At 47.9% G+C, this 16,005-nt stretch overlaps 1 protein-coding gene across 1 annotated transcript in view; it reads right to left on the bottom strand.

The window, feature by feature from the left end:
* Nucleotides 1–16,005, bottom strand: part of NUP133 (nucleoporin 133) — a 508,027-nt gene that overhangs the window by 33,057 nt on the left and 458,965 nt on the right. Inside the window, exon 26 of the mRNA XM_018561308.1 lies at nt 15,590–15,616. Within this exon, the coding sequence (XP_018416810.1) occupies nt 15,590–15,616 (27 nt within the window). The remainder of the gene's footprint in view (nt 1–15,589; nt 15,617–16,005) is intronic.

Raw genomic sequence — 16,005 nt, 5'->3', positions numbered from 1 at the left:
GTATATGAAACACTTAACAGTGAATTTATCTTATTTGCTTACTTTTGGCTTGCTAACTTTACCATTTCAATTAAGTGCAAAACAGGAATTTAGAGCTGTGTTGTCATATTAAAGATGAAGTTAGGAGCTCACTAAAATTCTAGCACATCAACTGGTATTCGTCTGTACTTGAAGCATGTGTAAAGAGGTAAAACATAGGTTAAAGTGTATGTATGCCAGAACAACAGAGACTTTTTTTAAAAATTTTGCATTGACATTTGCTTTAACTCTTGAAAGCATGCCCAGAAGTTACGTTATCACGCGTTGAACAATAAAAATGGAGGAAAATGCTAAACCTGAAAGAAAACTCGGCAAAGATGTTAGCAGCGACAAGGAAGCTTGTGGATGCCACATCGCTGGAGAGAAAGTGCTGCCCTGCAGACTTAGTTCTGCTTTAAACAGAGGAGTGCTTACTTGTCACAGATTTATGCTTTATATTAATGTCTTCTTTTCCAGTGGTTCATAATCTTCATGATTAGGTGACCTTTCATCCATCAAAGAAACCATGCACATCAGTTCTTCCTGCATAAGGCAGAGGGCATTGGGTTGTGGCTGGGTCTACATTGATTTGCCTTGCCCAGCACCACTACGTGCTTCAAAACTATGCCTTGCATAACATCTGTCATTATGCCTTGCATAACACCTGTCACCCTGCCAATCTTTCCCCTGGCTGCCTCTCTACCTTGCCATGGAGCAGAGCACTGTGTACTGGTTGTTGTTTGGCAACTAGGACAAGTACAGCAGAATAGCAGTCAGGGCAGCACATAGACCAACACCAACATTGTGCTTACAATGGTGTAGTGCCTGAACACACCACTGCACTACCCCCTATCAAGTCTGCACTCCTGTCACTGCCTATACAGACACACCACTGCACTACTCAGCATTTTTATTAGTAAATTCCAAGAACCTGTCCACAACAAGCAGGCAACCAGAAAGGTAATGCAAGTTGCAGTCTGCCTGGGTTCCCACTCCATGTCTGATGAGTGAATCTAAATCCCATCACTATGAATATCTGAGGAAAAAAAGGAATGTATGTAAAACATTTTTTGGGTATATTCAGGCCCGGATTCCCCACAAGGCCACCGAGGCCCGACCTCGGGGCGGCAGGGCGCAGAGGGGCGGCAGCGGTGTCCTTGTGGGGAGGTTTCCCTCTCTACATTCAGTCCTGCTTTGTACAAGCAGGACTAAATGTAGAGTGAGGCAGCCGATTTTTCGTTTACATGTGAAATCGGCGATGTCGCCGAGATCACATGTAAACAGTGTGCAGCCGGTCCGTCCGTCCTCCCCTTCCCCCTGCACTTACCTCTCTCCTTTGGTTCCGTCCTCTGCCGCCGAGTCTCTGACTGCAGTGAGCAGTCCGTGTAGACTGTAGACAGTGAGAGGGGAGAGCTGTGCTCTTCCTCTCTCACCTGTCACAGGAGTTCCAGCACGGTACTGTGCTAGAACTCCTGTATTGGATGGGACAGGGTCAATTAAAGAGAACCTGTCACCTCAAATTGCCATCACACAGGGGATTGTTTAAAAAAAAAAAAATTAAATACAAATTAAAAAAATAATATGAAATAATTAAATAAATAAAAATTAAAAAAAAGAAATAATGAAAGAAAAAATAAAAAGTGTTAAAGTAAAAAACTAAATATAGAAACAGTAAAAAAATTTGACAGTAAAAGGACAATCAGCACAATAATGAGGGCATCTTTCTGCTTGGTCTTCCTTTTAGTATGATTCTTGCACTGCAGCAAAACTGCTGCTTCCCCTTTCCTAGTCTGAGCTCTGCTGTACAATGGACTGCAAAAGACTAATACCAAACCAAAATCAGCTACTTGCACTGTTTTCATTAAAAAAAATATGTAAAAATATATTACTGTGTACATAACTGCAATTATTTGTGTCTTCTCTGCCTGGAGTTCAGTTTTATTCGTTTTGTATAGAGTGGAGAGGAATTCGGTTTTTGTTGCTACCCATTAGGGAGATTCACCTGCTCTATTTGTCCTGGTGACGGTTATCACTGTAAATGAAATCCTAAACTTTGGGTTGTCACTAGAACAGTAAAAGATGGAAAATCTTCCAATGGGGACACTAGCTCTGGTGACCGTGCTGACCATCAGTGATTCCCGTCAAATAATAAAAAACTCAGTATGTCCATATGTGAAGTTAAAGTGCTCTTTGCTTCTCAGTGCTCCACGTTTATTAACAGAAAAGTCCGCACTCACCAGATAGGGCACTGAGAAGCAAGGAGCACTTTAACTTTGCATATGGACATACTGATTTTTACTTCATCTTTAAAGGACATTCATTATGACACTTTACACTTAATAGATTGTTGTCTATATGATTAATTTGGTTATAAGACATTTATTTATATACACATGCAACTTGTGTACATCACGGGTTTGTACCTTTGCTGAGATTGTATTTTCTTGTAGATTTTTATCACTTTATTATATCCCACACAAAGACAATTCCTACATTTGTATCACTTTTTTTTTTATAGATCACTCAATCGAGCACAGTGTAATTTGGATTTAATTTATAGTTATGTAAAACTTTGGCTATAGGTGGACAAAATATATAAGGAGTGTTTTTCTTGTCAATACAAAGAATTGCATTTTTGTACTCACCATAAAATCATTTTCTCTGCATTCATTGAAGGACACAGTGAAGATTGCTAGATCTTGACCACTGGGACGTCTGCAAGCAGTCTCACCCAAAGGGCGGGCAAGAATAAAACCCCCAGAAGCGACAGACACTGCCGCCTGTAAAACCTTGCACCCAAAACTGGCGCCTGATAAAACTTTTTAAAGGTATGAACCGCCAACCAAGTGGCTGCTTTGCAAGCCTGAGAAACCGAAGCCTGATGACGAAATGCCCAAGATGCCCTAACTACTCTAGTAGTGAGTGAGCAGTAACAGAAGAAGGAGGTTGCAAACCGTGAAAAGAGTAAGCCTGAATAATAACCTGGCAAATTCAACTGAAAATGGTCACCGAGGAGGCAGCTTGACCCTTGCAACGACCAGAAGTAAGCACCAAAAGGGAATCTGTCTTACGAAAAGAAGCAGTAACTTCCAGATAAACTCAGACCGTGAGAACAACATCAGGACAATGTAAGGCTCATTCCAAGTGATGAACCGGTTTAGGACAAAAAAGGTAAAAATGTTTTCATTTAAATAAAAGGCCGACACAACTTTTGGGAGAAAGGCCGGCTTATGGCGAAGCACCACCTTGCCCCTATGTAACACCAAGAAAGGTGATTTGCAGGACAAGACTGGTAACTCAGAAACCCTAGGTGCCGAGGTAATGGTGACCAAAAAGGCAACCTTCTGAGAAAGATTCAGCAAGCGAAAAGGTCACGAATACCTTCAATCGGGGGCTTATGCAAAACAGACAGCCCCAAATTTAGAACCCAATTTGTCGTCGGGGGGCTAAATCAGGAGAGCCACATGAGTCACCCCCTGAATGAAGGTACGTACCAGAAAATTAGAAGCCAGAGGTTATTGGAAAAAGTTGCCAGAGCTGAAATCTGCCCATTAATAGTGCTGAGGACCAATCTCTGATCTACGACACATTGAAGAAAAGCAAGAATCCTAGCCACTGAAAAGGAACATGGGGAAACGGACGAGGACTCACGCCAAGCAAAAAAAGGCCTCCCACATACGATAATGTGTAGCCAGCAACTGTAAAGCAGGATGGAACACAGGTCCCCGAGGCAGAAGGTATGGATGAATCAGTAGGTGACAGGAAGCATCTGCAACAAGCCAAATTAGATCTGTGTACCAAGACGTGGCCAATCCGGAGCCACTAGGATGACTGAGATCGCCTCCGACTCTACCCTGCAAAGCAGATGTAACAGGAGTCTCAGAGGAGGAAATGCATAGATCAGACTGTACTGATTCTATGGCGCTACCAGGGCATTTGTCCGTGTATCCTTTGTCCTGTCCACAAAGCGGTCTGCCTTGCGATTGAAACAGGGACGCTAGAAGGACCATGTATGGAGTCCCCCAACAAAGACAAAGAAGCTGGAAGACCTTTGGGTGAAGAGACTACTCCCCCTGATCCAGGCTCTGATGACGGAGATAATTGGTTCACCAGTTGTCCACAACCAGAATGTACACCACAGAAAGGGCTGAAAAAATCTCTTCTGCCCAGTGAAGACACCTCTAGGACCTCCGCTGTGCTTCTGGTGCCCCCCTGATGGTTTACATATGCCAAGGTCGTGGCATTGTCTGGTTGAATCCGAGCCAGGCAGCCCTGCAACCAAAGAGTCCAATGACAAAGAGGTAGACAGAATGCCCAAAGTTCAAACATGTTGATCGGGAGTAATGACTCCTGCATTGTCCAGCAACCGTGAATCGAGAGCTGGCCCAACAAACCACCCCCCCCCCCTCCCACCTGTAAAGGCGTCCCACAAACCCCCCCCCCCCCCTCCCACCTGTAAAGGCGTCCGTTGTCACCACCATCCAACGAAGTGGGAGGAAAGACCTTCCAGACTTCAGCAGCAAAGACCGAATCCACCACACCAGTGAGGGGCTCATTGTCCCAACTTAACCAAATCTCCCTGTCACAAGTAACCGAGGGATCTGTCCCACCTTCCAAAAATCTCCTGTTGGAGAGACAGAGTATGATGCTGAGCAAAAGGAACCACTTTGAAGGATGCCACAATCGGCCCCAGAGAACGTATGCAAGCACGAATAGAAAACCACCTGCGACGATGCAGCAGGTGAACATCCAGCAAAGTGTAAACAGCTTGTCCCAAGGGAGAAACAACCTTGTGCGAATCGTGTTCAGGACCAGGCCCGCTTATTCCAGATTATAGGATGAAACCAGAGAAATTTTTTTTTAGGTTCAGGATTCAACCTTAGTCCTGTAACTTACTCACGGTTATGGATAGGTTGACCCCGATCTAGGAAGTCAATTCTGCAAAAAGCAGAAGGTTGTCCAAGGCTGCCCTAAAGTCCCACACTTACTGGGGACCTCGTAGCACCTGTCTGTTTACAGCACTGGTCTGGTGCCTCCTTTCTCTTCCTGCCACCCACCCAAACAGCCATTGGGAGAACCGGCACAACCATGGCTCCCACCCACAAAGCCCTGCTGAGACACGCACGCAGCCCGGGTGACACAGCACTTGCCCACACAGCCCTGGTGAGACCGAGCACCGCCCAGTTGAAATTACCTTCCTTCCTTAATGACCTCATGCAACATCACCCCAAAGAGACGATCCCCCTGAATAGGTAGCTCCGTCAAAACCTTCTTAGTAGCCTGATCCCCTAAACCTAGGCCACAGCTACATTCTCACTAGCAAGACCTGTGCACCAGGTTCAGCCATTCCCTCAAGGTCTAGGACACTAGGGCAGGAGCCAAGACCAGACGCAGCAAGGTTTCAGCGACGACGAACATGGACGGGGTACCACTCCAGCCTTCCAAACGGTAGGGTCCCGAAAAGATGGAGTCCTATACGGAAATAACAGTCAACTTGCTAAGTGCAGAAATAGTAGAACGATGGACCTTGTGAGTACCAAAAGGGACTGGGGGTCCCCTACCATGCCCAGAACCTCCTCATTTTTTTAAATAGATTTTTATTGAGGTTTTCTGGGAGAAGTGGGACCTCCCGCAATGGTTCAAAGTGACACTCCTACAAAACAGAGAGCACCAGATTCAGATCCCAAGGCGGCAAGGGAGATTGAACAGGGGGAACAATGGTACGAACAAAGGTACAAACCAGAGCATGAGGTGCAAGGGGCCGCTGGAAAAGAACAGTCAAGGCATAAACTTGACCCTTCACTGTGCTCAAGGCCAGCCCCTGATCTACCCCACACTGCAAATAGGCAAGAATTCTGCTCACAGAGAAGAAACGTGGAGACAGATCACCAGCCTTCCACGTGTGATGGTAAATCTTTTTTTCTAGAGATGGCCTTGCGAGCCCTGAGCATCGTGGAGATGATAGCAATTGACAACCCACGGTCCCTCAACACCTGGCTCTCAACAGCCACGCCGTTAAAGCCAGCGACTGTAAAGAAGGATGGAACACGGGACCCTGCGACAGAAGGTCTGGACAAAGTGGCAGCCGTCATGGAACGTCCACGACCAACCGAACCACATGCGGGTACCATGTGCTCTGTGGCTAATCAGGGGCCATGAGGATGATGGGGATGCCTTTGGCTGCTATCCTGTGTAAAAGACGCTGCAAAAGATAAATCGGAGGGAAGGCATAAATCAGACCGTAACGGTCCCACAAGGCCACCAGGGCATACACCACATCCGCCCTGGGATCATGTGCCCGGGCTATGAACCCATCGATCTTCCGGTTGAGACGAGACACTAGAAGATCCACATCCGGCGTTCCCCAGAGAAGGCAGATCTGATGAAAGATCTCTGGGTGCAAAGACCATTCCCTCGGATCTGGATCCAACGACTGGCGACTGAGGTGATCGGCCTGCCAGTAGTCCAATCCCGGAATGTACACTGCGGAAAGAGCCGGAACATGCTCCTCCGCCCAGGAAAGGATCCCGGCCACGCTCCTTGTGCCGCCTTGATCGTTGATGCAAGCGAAGGCCGTGGCATCGTCCTACTGAACTCGAACTGACAGGCCCTGAAGACGGCCTGTGCAATTGCCTGAAGCCCCAACACATTGATCGAGAGACAAAACTTCTCAAACGGCCAACGACCCTGCATTGTCAAGGACCCCAGAACCCCTCACCAGCCCAGAAGGCTGGCGTCTGTGGTGGCCACCGTCCAGAGCAGTGGCAGAAAGTATTTCCCCAAAACAAGAACCGGAGATTGAAGCCACCAAATGAAGGAGACTCTAGTCGTCAGACATCCAAACTGCCCTGTCCAGCGATAAGGGAGACTTGTCCCACTGCGACAAGATATCCCTCTGTAGAATCCTGGTGTGATACTGCGCGTAAGGTACCGCCTCGAAGCAGGCTACCATGAAGCCCAGCACCTGCATGCAGAAACGGATGGTTGACCACAGATGAGAGCGTAAGGACCCCACTTGAAAGCGGAGCTTCAGAAGCTTCGACGGAGGAAGGAAAACCCGGGCCCAGATACTTCAGACGCGGGGACAGCACCAGACAGGACTTTCTGAAGTTCAGAATCCATCAGAAATCCTCCAAGGACCGCAAGGTGACCGTAAGATCCGCCATCAGAGAGGAATGTGACTCCGCCTTCAATAGAAGGTCATCCAGATACCCCACAATCGAGATTCCTCTACAGCGCAACAACGCCAGAACTGAGTCCAGCACTTTGGTGAACACTTGAGGGGCAGATGCCAGACCGAAAGGCAGAGCCACAAACTGGAAGTGAGCCTCCCCCATCGCAAAGCGAAGATAACGCTGACGGGAGTGACAAATAGTGACATGAAGGTAGGCATCCTTAATGTAGATGGAAGCCAGAAAGGTCCCCCTGACGGAGGCACGCCACTACGAATCTGATAGATTCCATCTGAAACCTGAGGACCCGCACAAAGGTGTTTAAGCGTTTGAGATTGAGGGTGGGCGGAACCCCCTCCTTTATGGGGACGGTAAACAGATTTGAATACAATCTCTTGAACCGATCCGAGAAAGGCACCGGAACTATCACCCTGAGAAAAGAAGTCCGCCACAGAGTGATGAAGATCCTCGAGCCGTTGCGGAGAGAGGCGCATGTTGGAAGGAAAAAAACTTGTCCCTGGGACGAGACAGAAAGTCTATCTTGTAGCCTGAAGAAATCAGTTCCCGCACCCAGGTGTCGCAGACGCGAGACAACCAAAGATCCGCAAAGAGCCAAAAACGTCGACCGACCCTGGAATCCAGAGATGGGGGCAGACCTTCATGCAGAAGGGGGGTTGGGAGACTTAGGTTGCCAGGGGTGCTTGGCGGCCTGGGAAGGGAATGCTTGTTGGACTTACCGCCCTCTGAGGATGGAGGGGGCCGAAAAAGACGCTTATGAGCAGAGAAGGAAGGACCGGGCTTCCGATGCTGTTTCTCAGGCTTCCTAGACTGAGGCAGAAATAAACTCTTACCGCACGTTAGATCATTAATGATCTCATCCAGCGTAGCACCAAACAAATGATCCCCGGTAAAGGGAAGCTCCCTCAGAGCTTTCTTGGAAGCCTGATCAGCCAACCAGCAGTTAAGCCAAAGCAGCCGGCGAAGCGTAACAGCGGACACAGACAGTTTTGACACCATCAACACAGTGTCCAATGCAGAGTTGCAAATATATTTCAGGCCTTGCACCAACTGGCCTGCCAGATCAACATAGGTGAGAGAAATGTTCTCATCGGCGTGGCCCTGATGCAACAGCTTTGCCCATTCCGTAAGAATCTGAGAGACTAAAGCCTAAGCCAAAACTGGATGCATGAGAGCACCCGAGATGGAATACATGGTCCGCAAAACAGTCTCCGCCTTCCTATCAGTGGGATCAAGAAAAGAAAAATAATTTTTTTAAATACACTATTTAGCTAACCAAGATCCCATCTGAAGCTCACTACAGACCATCGCTCCCTCCCATTATCCTCTCTGAAACCAGCTTAAAAGGAGAATTATGAGGTGAGTGATTTTCACTCAGCCTCATAATCTGAGCCGACCTGTGACAATGAAACTGTCACAGGTTGGCTCAGTAGATCGGGAAGTGAGCGAACACATACCGGTGCTCACTCACTTCTTGATCCTGTGCCAGCAGAGAGCCGTGACAGGGGAGGGACTGGATTCCCCCCTCCCCTGTCCGATCCTCCAGCGCTGACTGTCGGAACGGACGGGGAGGGGGCGGGTACAGCTGGCTCTGGCTCTAGATAGGCAGAGCCAGCTGTCACTCACGCAGCTGGGCGGATCCAGACATAATTGTTGGGATCCGTTCCGGCTGCGGCGTCTCGGTATACCGTGAGCTGTAGCTCGCGGTATACTGAGCTTTGGGTGACGGGAGGACGCTAGTTTGTGTCCCCCCGTTACCCTTAGGAGAACTAGGAGAGAAAAGCCCTCATAGTTCTCCTTTAATAACACGTCAGCAACTTGCGACCAAGTTTTTCACCTCTGCAAACAGATACACTAGCTTACCATGATCCCATCTGAAGCTCACTGCAGACCATCACTCCCTCCCATTATTCTCTCTGAAGCCAGCTTAATAACACACTTCAGCAACTTACAAACCAGGTGATTGGAATATTTTCTTATGATCATCTAGTTCATCATCCTGAATACCTACAAACTTTACTTCTGCAACCCAACTATCTGTAATGTCATTGTATTATTTGTATGCACTTTCTAGTTGTTAAGTCTGCTTATCTGTGATGTTTTAAGTCAGGGGTCCTCAAACTATAGCCCACCAGGGTCCTTGGACCGGCCCGTTCGGGTGTTAAGGCCGGGGAGCTGCAGGCCCCTACCTTTACTACCTCCCGGCCGTTGTAAAAAAACGGCCAGCCGGGAGCTCTCTAGATAAGCCGTGCGCCTTACGGCACGCGCGAGCGGGAAATCCAGTCAGTCAATTTAAAAACAGGCAGCAATGCCTGTTAACATACAAGCGATCCGCTGGCTATAGAGCCGGCAGATCGCTTGTATGGGCGGTCGGCCCGTGTCTCCCCCCTAACGTTGTCACGCTGATCCCGGGCTGCGCTGAGCCCGGGATCAGCATGGTGCCTCTGTCACAGGTGATCAGAGGTCGGTCGGTAAAAGACCTCTCTCCGGTCCCCTCTCCGCTGTAAGAATGCGGAAGTGATGCATTTTACATTACTTCCGCATTCTTGTGTCACTCTCCAGCTTCAGACGCTGGAGGGAAGCTGATGAAGCAGATCTATGCTTCATCAGCTTCTTCGGGGGTCCTAGGTGACATTAGGGGTCTTGGAGGCCCCTGATGTCTCCATAAAGAGGACCTGTCACATCTTTTGCTATCACATAGGGGGGTTTCTTAGCCCCCTATGTAATAGCAATAAAGTTAAGTGGAAAAAAAAATAGGAAACAAAAATATAGATTACATTTTTTTTAAAGTTACACATAAAAAAGAATTTAAAAAAAGACTAATTTTTTTTTAAGTGCCCACCCATACATACATGCAAACATGCGTCGGGTGCACATACCTGCGAAAACGACGATTGCGCCCATTACGCCGCACATGTTACATATCGCCGCGAACGTCGCAGTGAGAGCAATAATTCTAGGGCCATCAATCACTGATAACACTAAACTGATGAGCTATAAAAGTTTTTAAAGTGTCGCCTATGGTCACTTTTGGGTACGGTGTTTTTTTTGCGAGTGCGCGCAATTTTTAAGCTTGACATGTTTGGTGTCTATTTACCTGACGTCACCCCGTCTTTTATGTTTTACCAAAAAATTGGGTGATAAATGTTTCCTAACACAATGTAAAAAAAAATTTCTGTCATTTTCCCGAAATATAGTAAAAAAATAAAACCCGCAGTGGTGATTAAACACCACCAAAAGAAAGCTCTATCTGTCCCCAAAAAATTGTATACATTTAATTTCAGTACAGCGTTGCAGGACGGAATAAATGTCAAAGTACCGCAGCCCTGGACACTGAAAAATGGCCTGGATGGGAAGGGGGGGTCTAAACACCTGGTCTTCAAGCGGTTAAAATAGGCCCAGCCGCCCTAAACAACATAGCAATTAATCGGCTGGCTGCCGACCGGGTCCAGGGAGGGATCGTCATTCCGCCGAACCCGCCTGGGTGTCAGGGAAGACACACAGGCTGTTCCGGAAGCTTGGCAGCTTCTGTGTTCGGCCTGCACGGCTGAGCCCTTTTATCTCAGGGCGCATGCCAAGGCAAACCAAATGCCTTGGTTCCTTTAGCAGAGTAACGCCAGTGCGGCTGGGCCCCTCCAACTTTGGGTGCACGCCAGCACAGGCTTTTGTAGGGCGGCCAATAAGAAGAGAACTGGGATATGAAGTGATGTCATCTCCCATTCAAACTATGATCCAGCCCCCAGCAATGTCTGAGGGACAGTGAACTGGCCCCATGTTTAAAAAGTTTGAGGACCCCTGTTTTAAGTGATAGCTAATTTAGATGCCTGCTTCATGTATGTCAAACAATACCTTTTGTTCCAGTTTATTACTCTCTGCCCCCTTAGCTGTACTTCGAGTAACCCCGTCTTACTCTTTTTTCTTAAGTTTTTCACCTCTGCAAACAGATACACTATTTAGCTAACCAAGAACCCATCTGAAGCTCACTGCAGACCATCGCTCCCACCCCATGGTTCAGTTTACCTTTATAGAGATACATCAGCACTTGACTTAGAGAACTATGGGGTTAAGGCTTTTCCCCATAGTTCTCCTTAGGGTAACGGGAGGACACAAACTAGCGTCCTCCCGTTACCCTAGGCTCAGTATACCACGAGCTGCTGCAGCGTCTCAGTATACCGGCTCTGCCTATCTAGAGGCAGAGCCAGCTGTACCCGCCCCCTCCCCTGTCCGTTCCGCCAGTAAGCGCTGGCGGATCGGAGCGGGGGGAATCCAGCCCCTCCCCTGTCACGGCAGGGAGCCGTGACAGGATCGAGAGGTGAGGGAACGCCGGTATGTGTTCGCTCCCCTCCCGATCTACTAAGCCAACCTGTGGCAGTCTCGTTGTCACAGGTCGGCTAGAACTATGAGGTGAGTGAAAAGCACTCACCTCATAGTTCTCCTTTAAGTACAAATCAGGTGCCCAGCAGCTGTTATTCATTGACCACTCTCCCAGATCTCAATACTATCCCACTTTAACCTCTTTCCTTTCATTCTTGCACCTCTCATACCTACTACTCTTCATTCACTTTATTGTCTGGTACTTCCTCTGCACAGCATGCGATCTCTACCATTGCTTATCACAATTGTGGCTTCTCTTCTTAAACTGTATTTCCTTTACCCCCCCCTTCTCTCCTACCCTCTCCCTATTAGTGCACTCATCACCTCCTGCTCATTCTGAATACACATGCTAGGGTTACCTCCAGGACACTGGGGCATGTTCGCTCATATAAAAGCTCCCTCTCATCTCACTTCTCTTACACTTCTGCTTCTCCTGACTTCAGGGGATATCTCTCCCAATCCTGGCCCTCTCTTTTCTAATACTCACCCTCCAAACCAGCATTGCCTTTCCTCTGGCAGCAGCTGCAATCCACGCACCCTGAATTCTATCCCCCTGCTTCCTATAACCGGTCCTTCCTTCTCATGTGCCCTCTGGAATGCCTGCTCTGTCTGTAACAAACTCTCCGCTGTCCATGATCTTCTTATCTCCAATTCCTTTAACATGCAAGCTGTTACTGAAACTTGGCTTCAGGAAACCGACTCTACCTCCCCTACTGCCCTCTCCCATGGTGGCCTACTTTGTACACAGTCACCCAGACCCAATGGACGGAAAGGAGGTGAAGTGGGAATCCTTTTATCCCCACAATGCACTTTTCAAGTTCTGCCTTCACCTCCCTCTCTATTCCTCTCTTTTTTTGAAACCCAATGTATTCGCCTATTCTCTCCAATTTAGCTGAGGATTGCTGTTATATACCGGCCACCTGAACCAGTATCTCGCTTTCTGGATGACTTCTCTGCCTGGCTACTCTACTTTCTCTCCTCAGAAATAACCACTATCATTCTTGGTGACATGAACATTGCTAATAACATTAGCATCCCGGCTTCCACTCAATTTCTTAACCTAACCTCTTCTTTTGATCTTACACAATGGTCAGACACTCCTACTTACTCTGATGGTAACATACTAGATCTTGTTTTCTGTCACCTATGCACTCCTTGCAACCTCTCCAACACCCCTTTCCCGCTCTCAGACTACAACCTTGGTCAGTTTCGCCCTCACCCTATCCCCAACCATGAATACACCTACACGGCACACTGTCACCCGGAGAAACCTTCGCCACCTCAACCCTTCTCTTCTCTGCTACTGACTACCTCTATGACAAAATATCACACCTGCCCTGCCCTGTCTATTTCTGTCTACAACAGCTCACTTTCATCCTCTATAGACACTTTGGCTCCCCTAACTACACACAGACTTAGACCGCGTCCACTACAACCTTGGCAAACAAAAGAAACCGGACAACTAAAAACACCACAGCTCTTGAACGACTGTGGTGAAAAACTAGGCTTCTGCAAGAATTCACCCTGTATAAAGCTGCCCTCCTAAAATATAATTCCTTCCTCTGTGCTGCCAAACAGACTTATATTGTCACTCTCATTAACACACTCTCATCCAAACCTCGTCAACTCTTTTCTACTTTTAACTCTCTACTCTGTCCTCCACCGCTACCACCCACTCACTGCCCAGGACATTGCCATTCATTTAAAAAACAAAAAAGATAATTCGGGATCAGATCACCACTGTGCAGTCACATTCCCCTACTCATGTACCAGACCCACCATCACACTTGTTACTCTCCTCTTTTGACCCTGTCACCACAGAGAAGGTTACAAAGCTTCTCACTGACTCACCACTTGCCCCCTGGACCCTGTTTCCTCACCACTACTTGAGTCACCCTCTTACTCTATCCTACACTCTCTTACTCAGATTTTCAATCTCTCACTCCCTACTGGCATCTTTCCCTCCCCTGTAAAGCATGCCCTGGTCACCCCAATACCCCAAAAACCCTCAATGGACCCTACCAACCTCAACAATCTCAGACCAATCTCCTTACTCCCATTCACCTCCAAGCTCATAGAACGCGTTATCTACAGCCGCCACCTTGCTGATAACAACCTTCTCAATCCCTTACAAGCCGGTTTTCGCCCTCTACACTCCCCTGAAACCACCCTCCTAAAACTCACTAACGACTTACTAACAGCTAAAAACAATGGCCACTATTCCTTACTCTTGCTTTTAAACCTTTCTGCTGCTTTTGACACTGTTAACCACCTGCTCCTCCTCAAAAAACTTGACTCGCTTGGCCTACAAGACTCTGCTCTCTCATGGTTCTCCTCCTACCTATCTAAGCGCTCCTTTAGTGTCACCTACAAATCTAACTCATTCCCTCCTCTTCCTCTAGGGGTCCCTCAAGGCTCTGTCCTTGGACCCCTACTCTTCTCTATCTACACCTCCTCCCTTGGTCAGGTAATAACCTCACATGGCTTCCAACACCATCTCTATGCCGATGACACTCAAATCTATCTTTCTACTCCACAACTCACCCCCTCAGTGTCCTTACGTGTCACTAATCTACTAACTGACATACGAGTCTGGAGGTCACAACACTTATTAAAACTCAACCTTTCAAAAACTGAGCTCATGATATTTCCTCCTGCCCGTGCACCTTCCCCAAACTTTTCCCTTGAGATTGTTAACACAACTAGCCAGCCCTCCCCCCATGCCAATGTCCTAGGTGTCATCCTTGACTCGGACCTCACCTTTCTTCCCCACATCCAATCACTATCCAAATCCTGCCGCCTTAACCTTCGTAACATCTCCAAAATACTCTCACCAATGAAACCACAAAATTACTCATCCATTCACTTATATCTCGTCTCGACTATTGCAACTCCCTCCTCATTAGCCTACCTCTGCACAGGCTATCCCTCCTTCAGTCTATCATGAATGCAGCTGCTAGACTTATTTACCTAACCAACCGCTCAGTGTTTGCAACCCCCCTCTGTCAATCCCTACACTGGCTTCCACTCGCCCAAAGGACAAAATTCAAAATATTGACAACCACTTACAAAGCCCTCCACAACTCTGCCCCATGCTATATCTCAAACCTGGTCTCAAAGTATATCCCTAGCCGTCCCCTCTGCTCTTCAAAAGACCTCCTGCTTTTCAGCTCCCTCATCAACTCCTCCCATGCTCGCCTCCAGGAATTCACTAGTCTCTCCCATCTTATGGAACTCTCTACCCCAACATGTCTGTCTATCTCCCACTCTGACTGCCTTTAGGCGATCCCTTAAGACTCATCTCTTCAGGGAAGCCTATCCCACCTCAACCTAGCCACTGAACTATCACTTACTCAAACAATTCATCCCAACACAGCTACCTACTCATGTATCACTTGCCCCTCCCTTTTAGATTGTAAGCCCTCACGGGCAGGGCCCTCCTTACCATCTTGTCTTGAACTGTATTATGATTGTAATAACTTCCTTATATTGTAAAGTGCTGTGCACTCCGTTTGGTACTATATAAATCCCGAATAATAATAATCTTCCACTAGAATAACAGTAGCCTTGTTCATGCGTGAGACCAGGGGATCTACTGCCGAAGATGTCCATTTAGCCAAAAAGGCCTCCTCAAAACGATAGCGAACAGAAAAACGCTTAGGTACCGAGTCGCTCTCTTCCACTCCTTGTAAATGAAATCATCAAAGAAGGAGACAGAGGGAAAGACCTTAGTGGAACCCCTACTCTCATGCTCCCCAAACTGAACAGGCAACAGCACTAAAGAACTCCCGAGCGTCCTCAATCTTGAGCATCTCCCTCACCGAACGAATCAGAGCAGAGACCAATTCATGCTCCTGAACCATAAGGGAGGCCACCGACTCATCGTGTTGTGGAAATTTTATTAGGATGTGTTTTGAGTATATTGTAATTATGTCTTTCAGTGTCAGGTTTGCTGGGCTACGCTCGATTGGAACGTGACCCGGAATTAATCAACACTGAGGGTAAACCATTGGAGTAGATATCTTCCTGTGGATGTGGAGACACGGCCGCTGTACGCAGAGGTCTCAGCTGGCGAATGGTCCATGTGCGAACGGCTGGGCTGTTGGCCGGGGGAGATTGATGTGCGTGGCAGAGCAGTGTTTTCTTAGCGAGTGTATGGATGCCGGCTAGGGCCCAGACGACTTGTCTCTGAGGTCCATGGTACACCGGCCGCACCACACTAATCATCCAGAATTACTGAGTCCGCAGCAGGGAGAGGGCCCCAACAGTACTCACGACCTCCAGCACGGTCCATGTCCTTGTGCCCCAGCAGCTGTCATCGCCAGCATTGTCCTCAGCAGCACATGCCGTGCCACCAGCAGCAGAGCGCACATTCCAGCTCGAAGGCACCTCAGCCGATGCAAGGGACAGCCCCTTCCTGCTG

This window comes from Nanorana parkeri, unplaced genomic scaffold (genome assembly GCF_000935625.1).
Source record: "Nanorana parkeri isolate BGI_ZX_2015 unplaced genomic scaffold, ASM93562v1 scaffold515, whole genome shotgun sequence".
Classification (NCBI taxonomy): domain Eukaryota; kingdom Metazoa; phylum Chordata; class Amphibia; order Anura; family Dicroglossidae; genus Nanorana; species Nanorana parkeri.
Note: the sequence above shows the minus strand (reverse complement) of the source record. Positions and strands in the feature narration are given on the sequence as shown.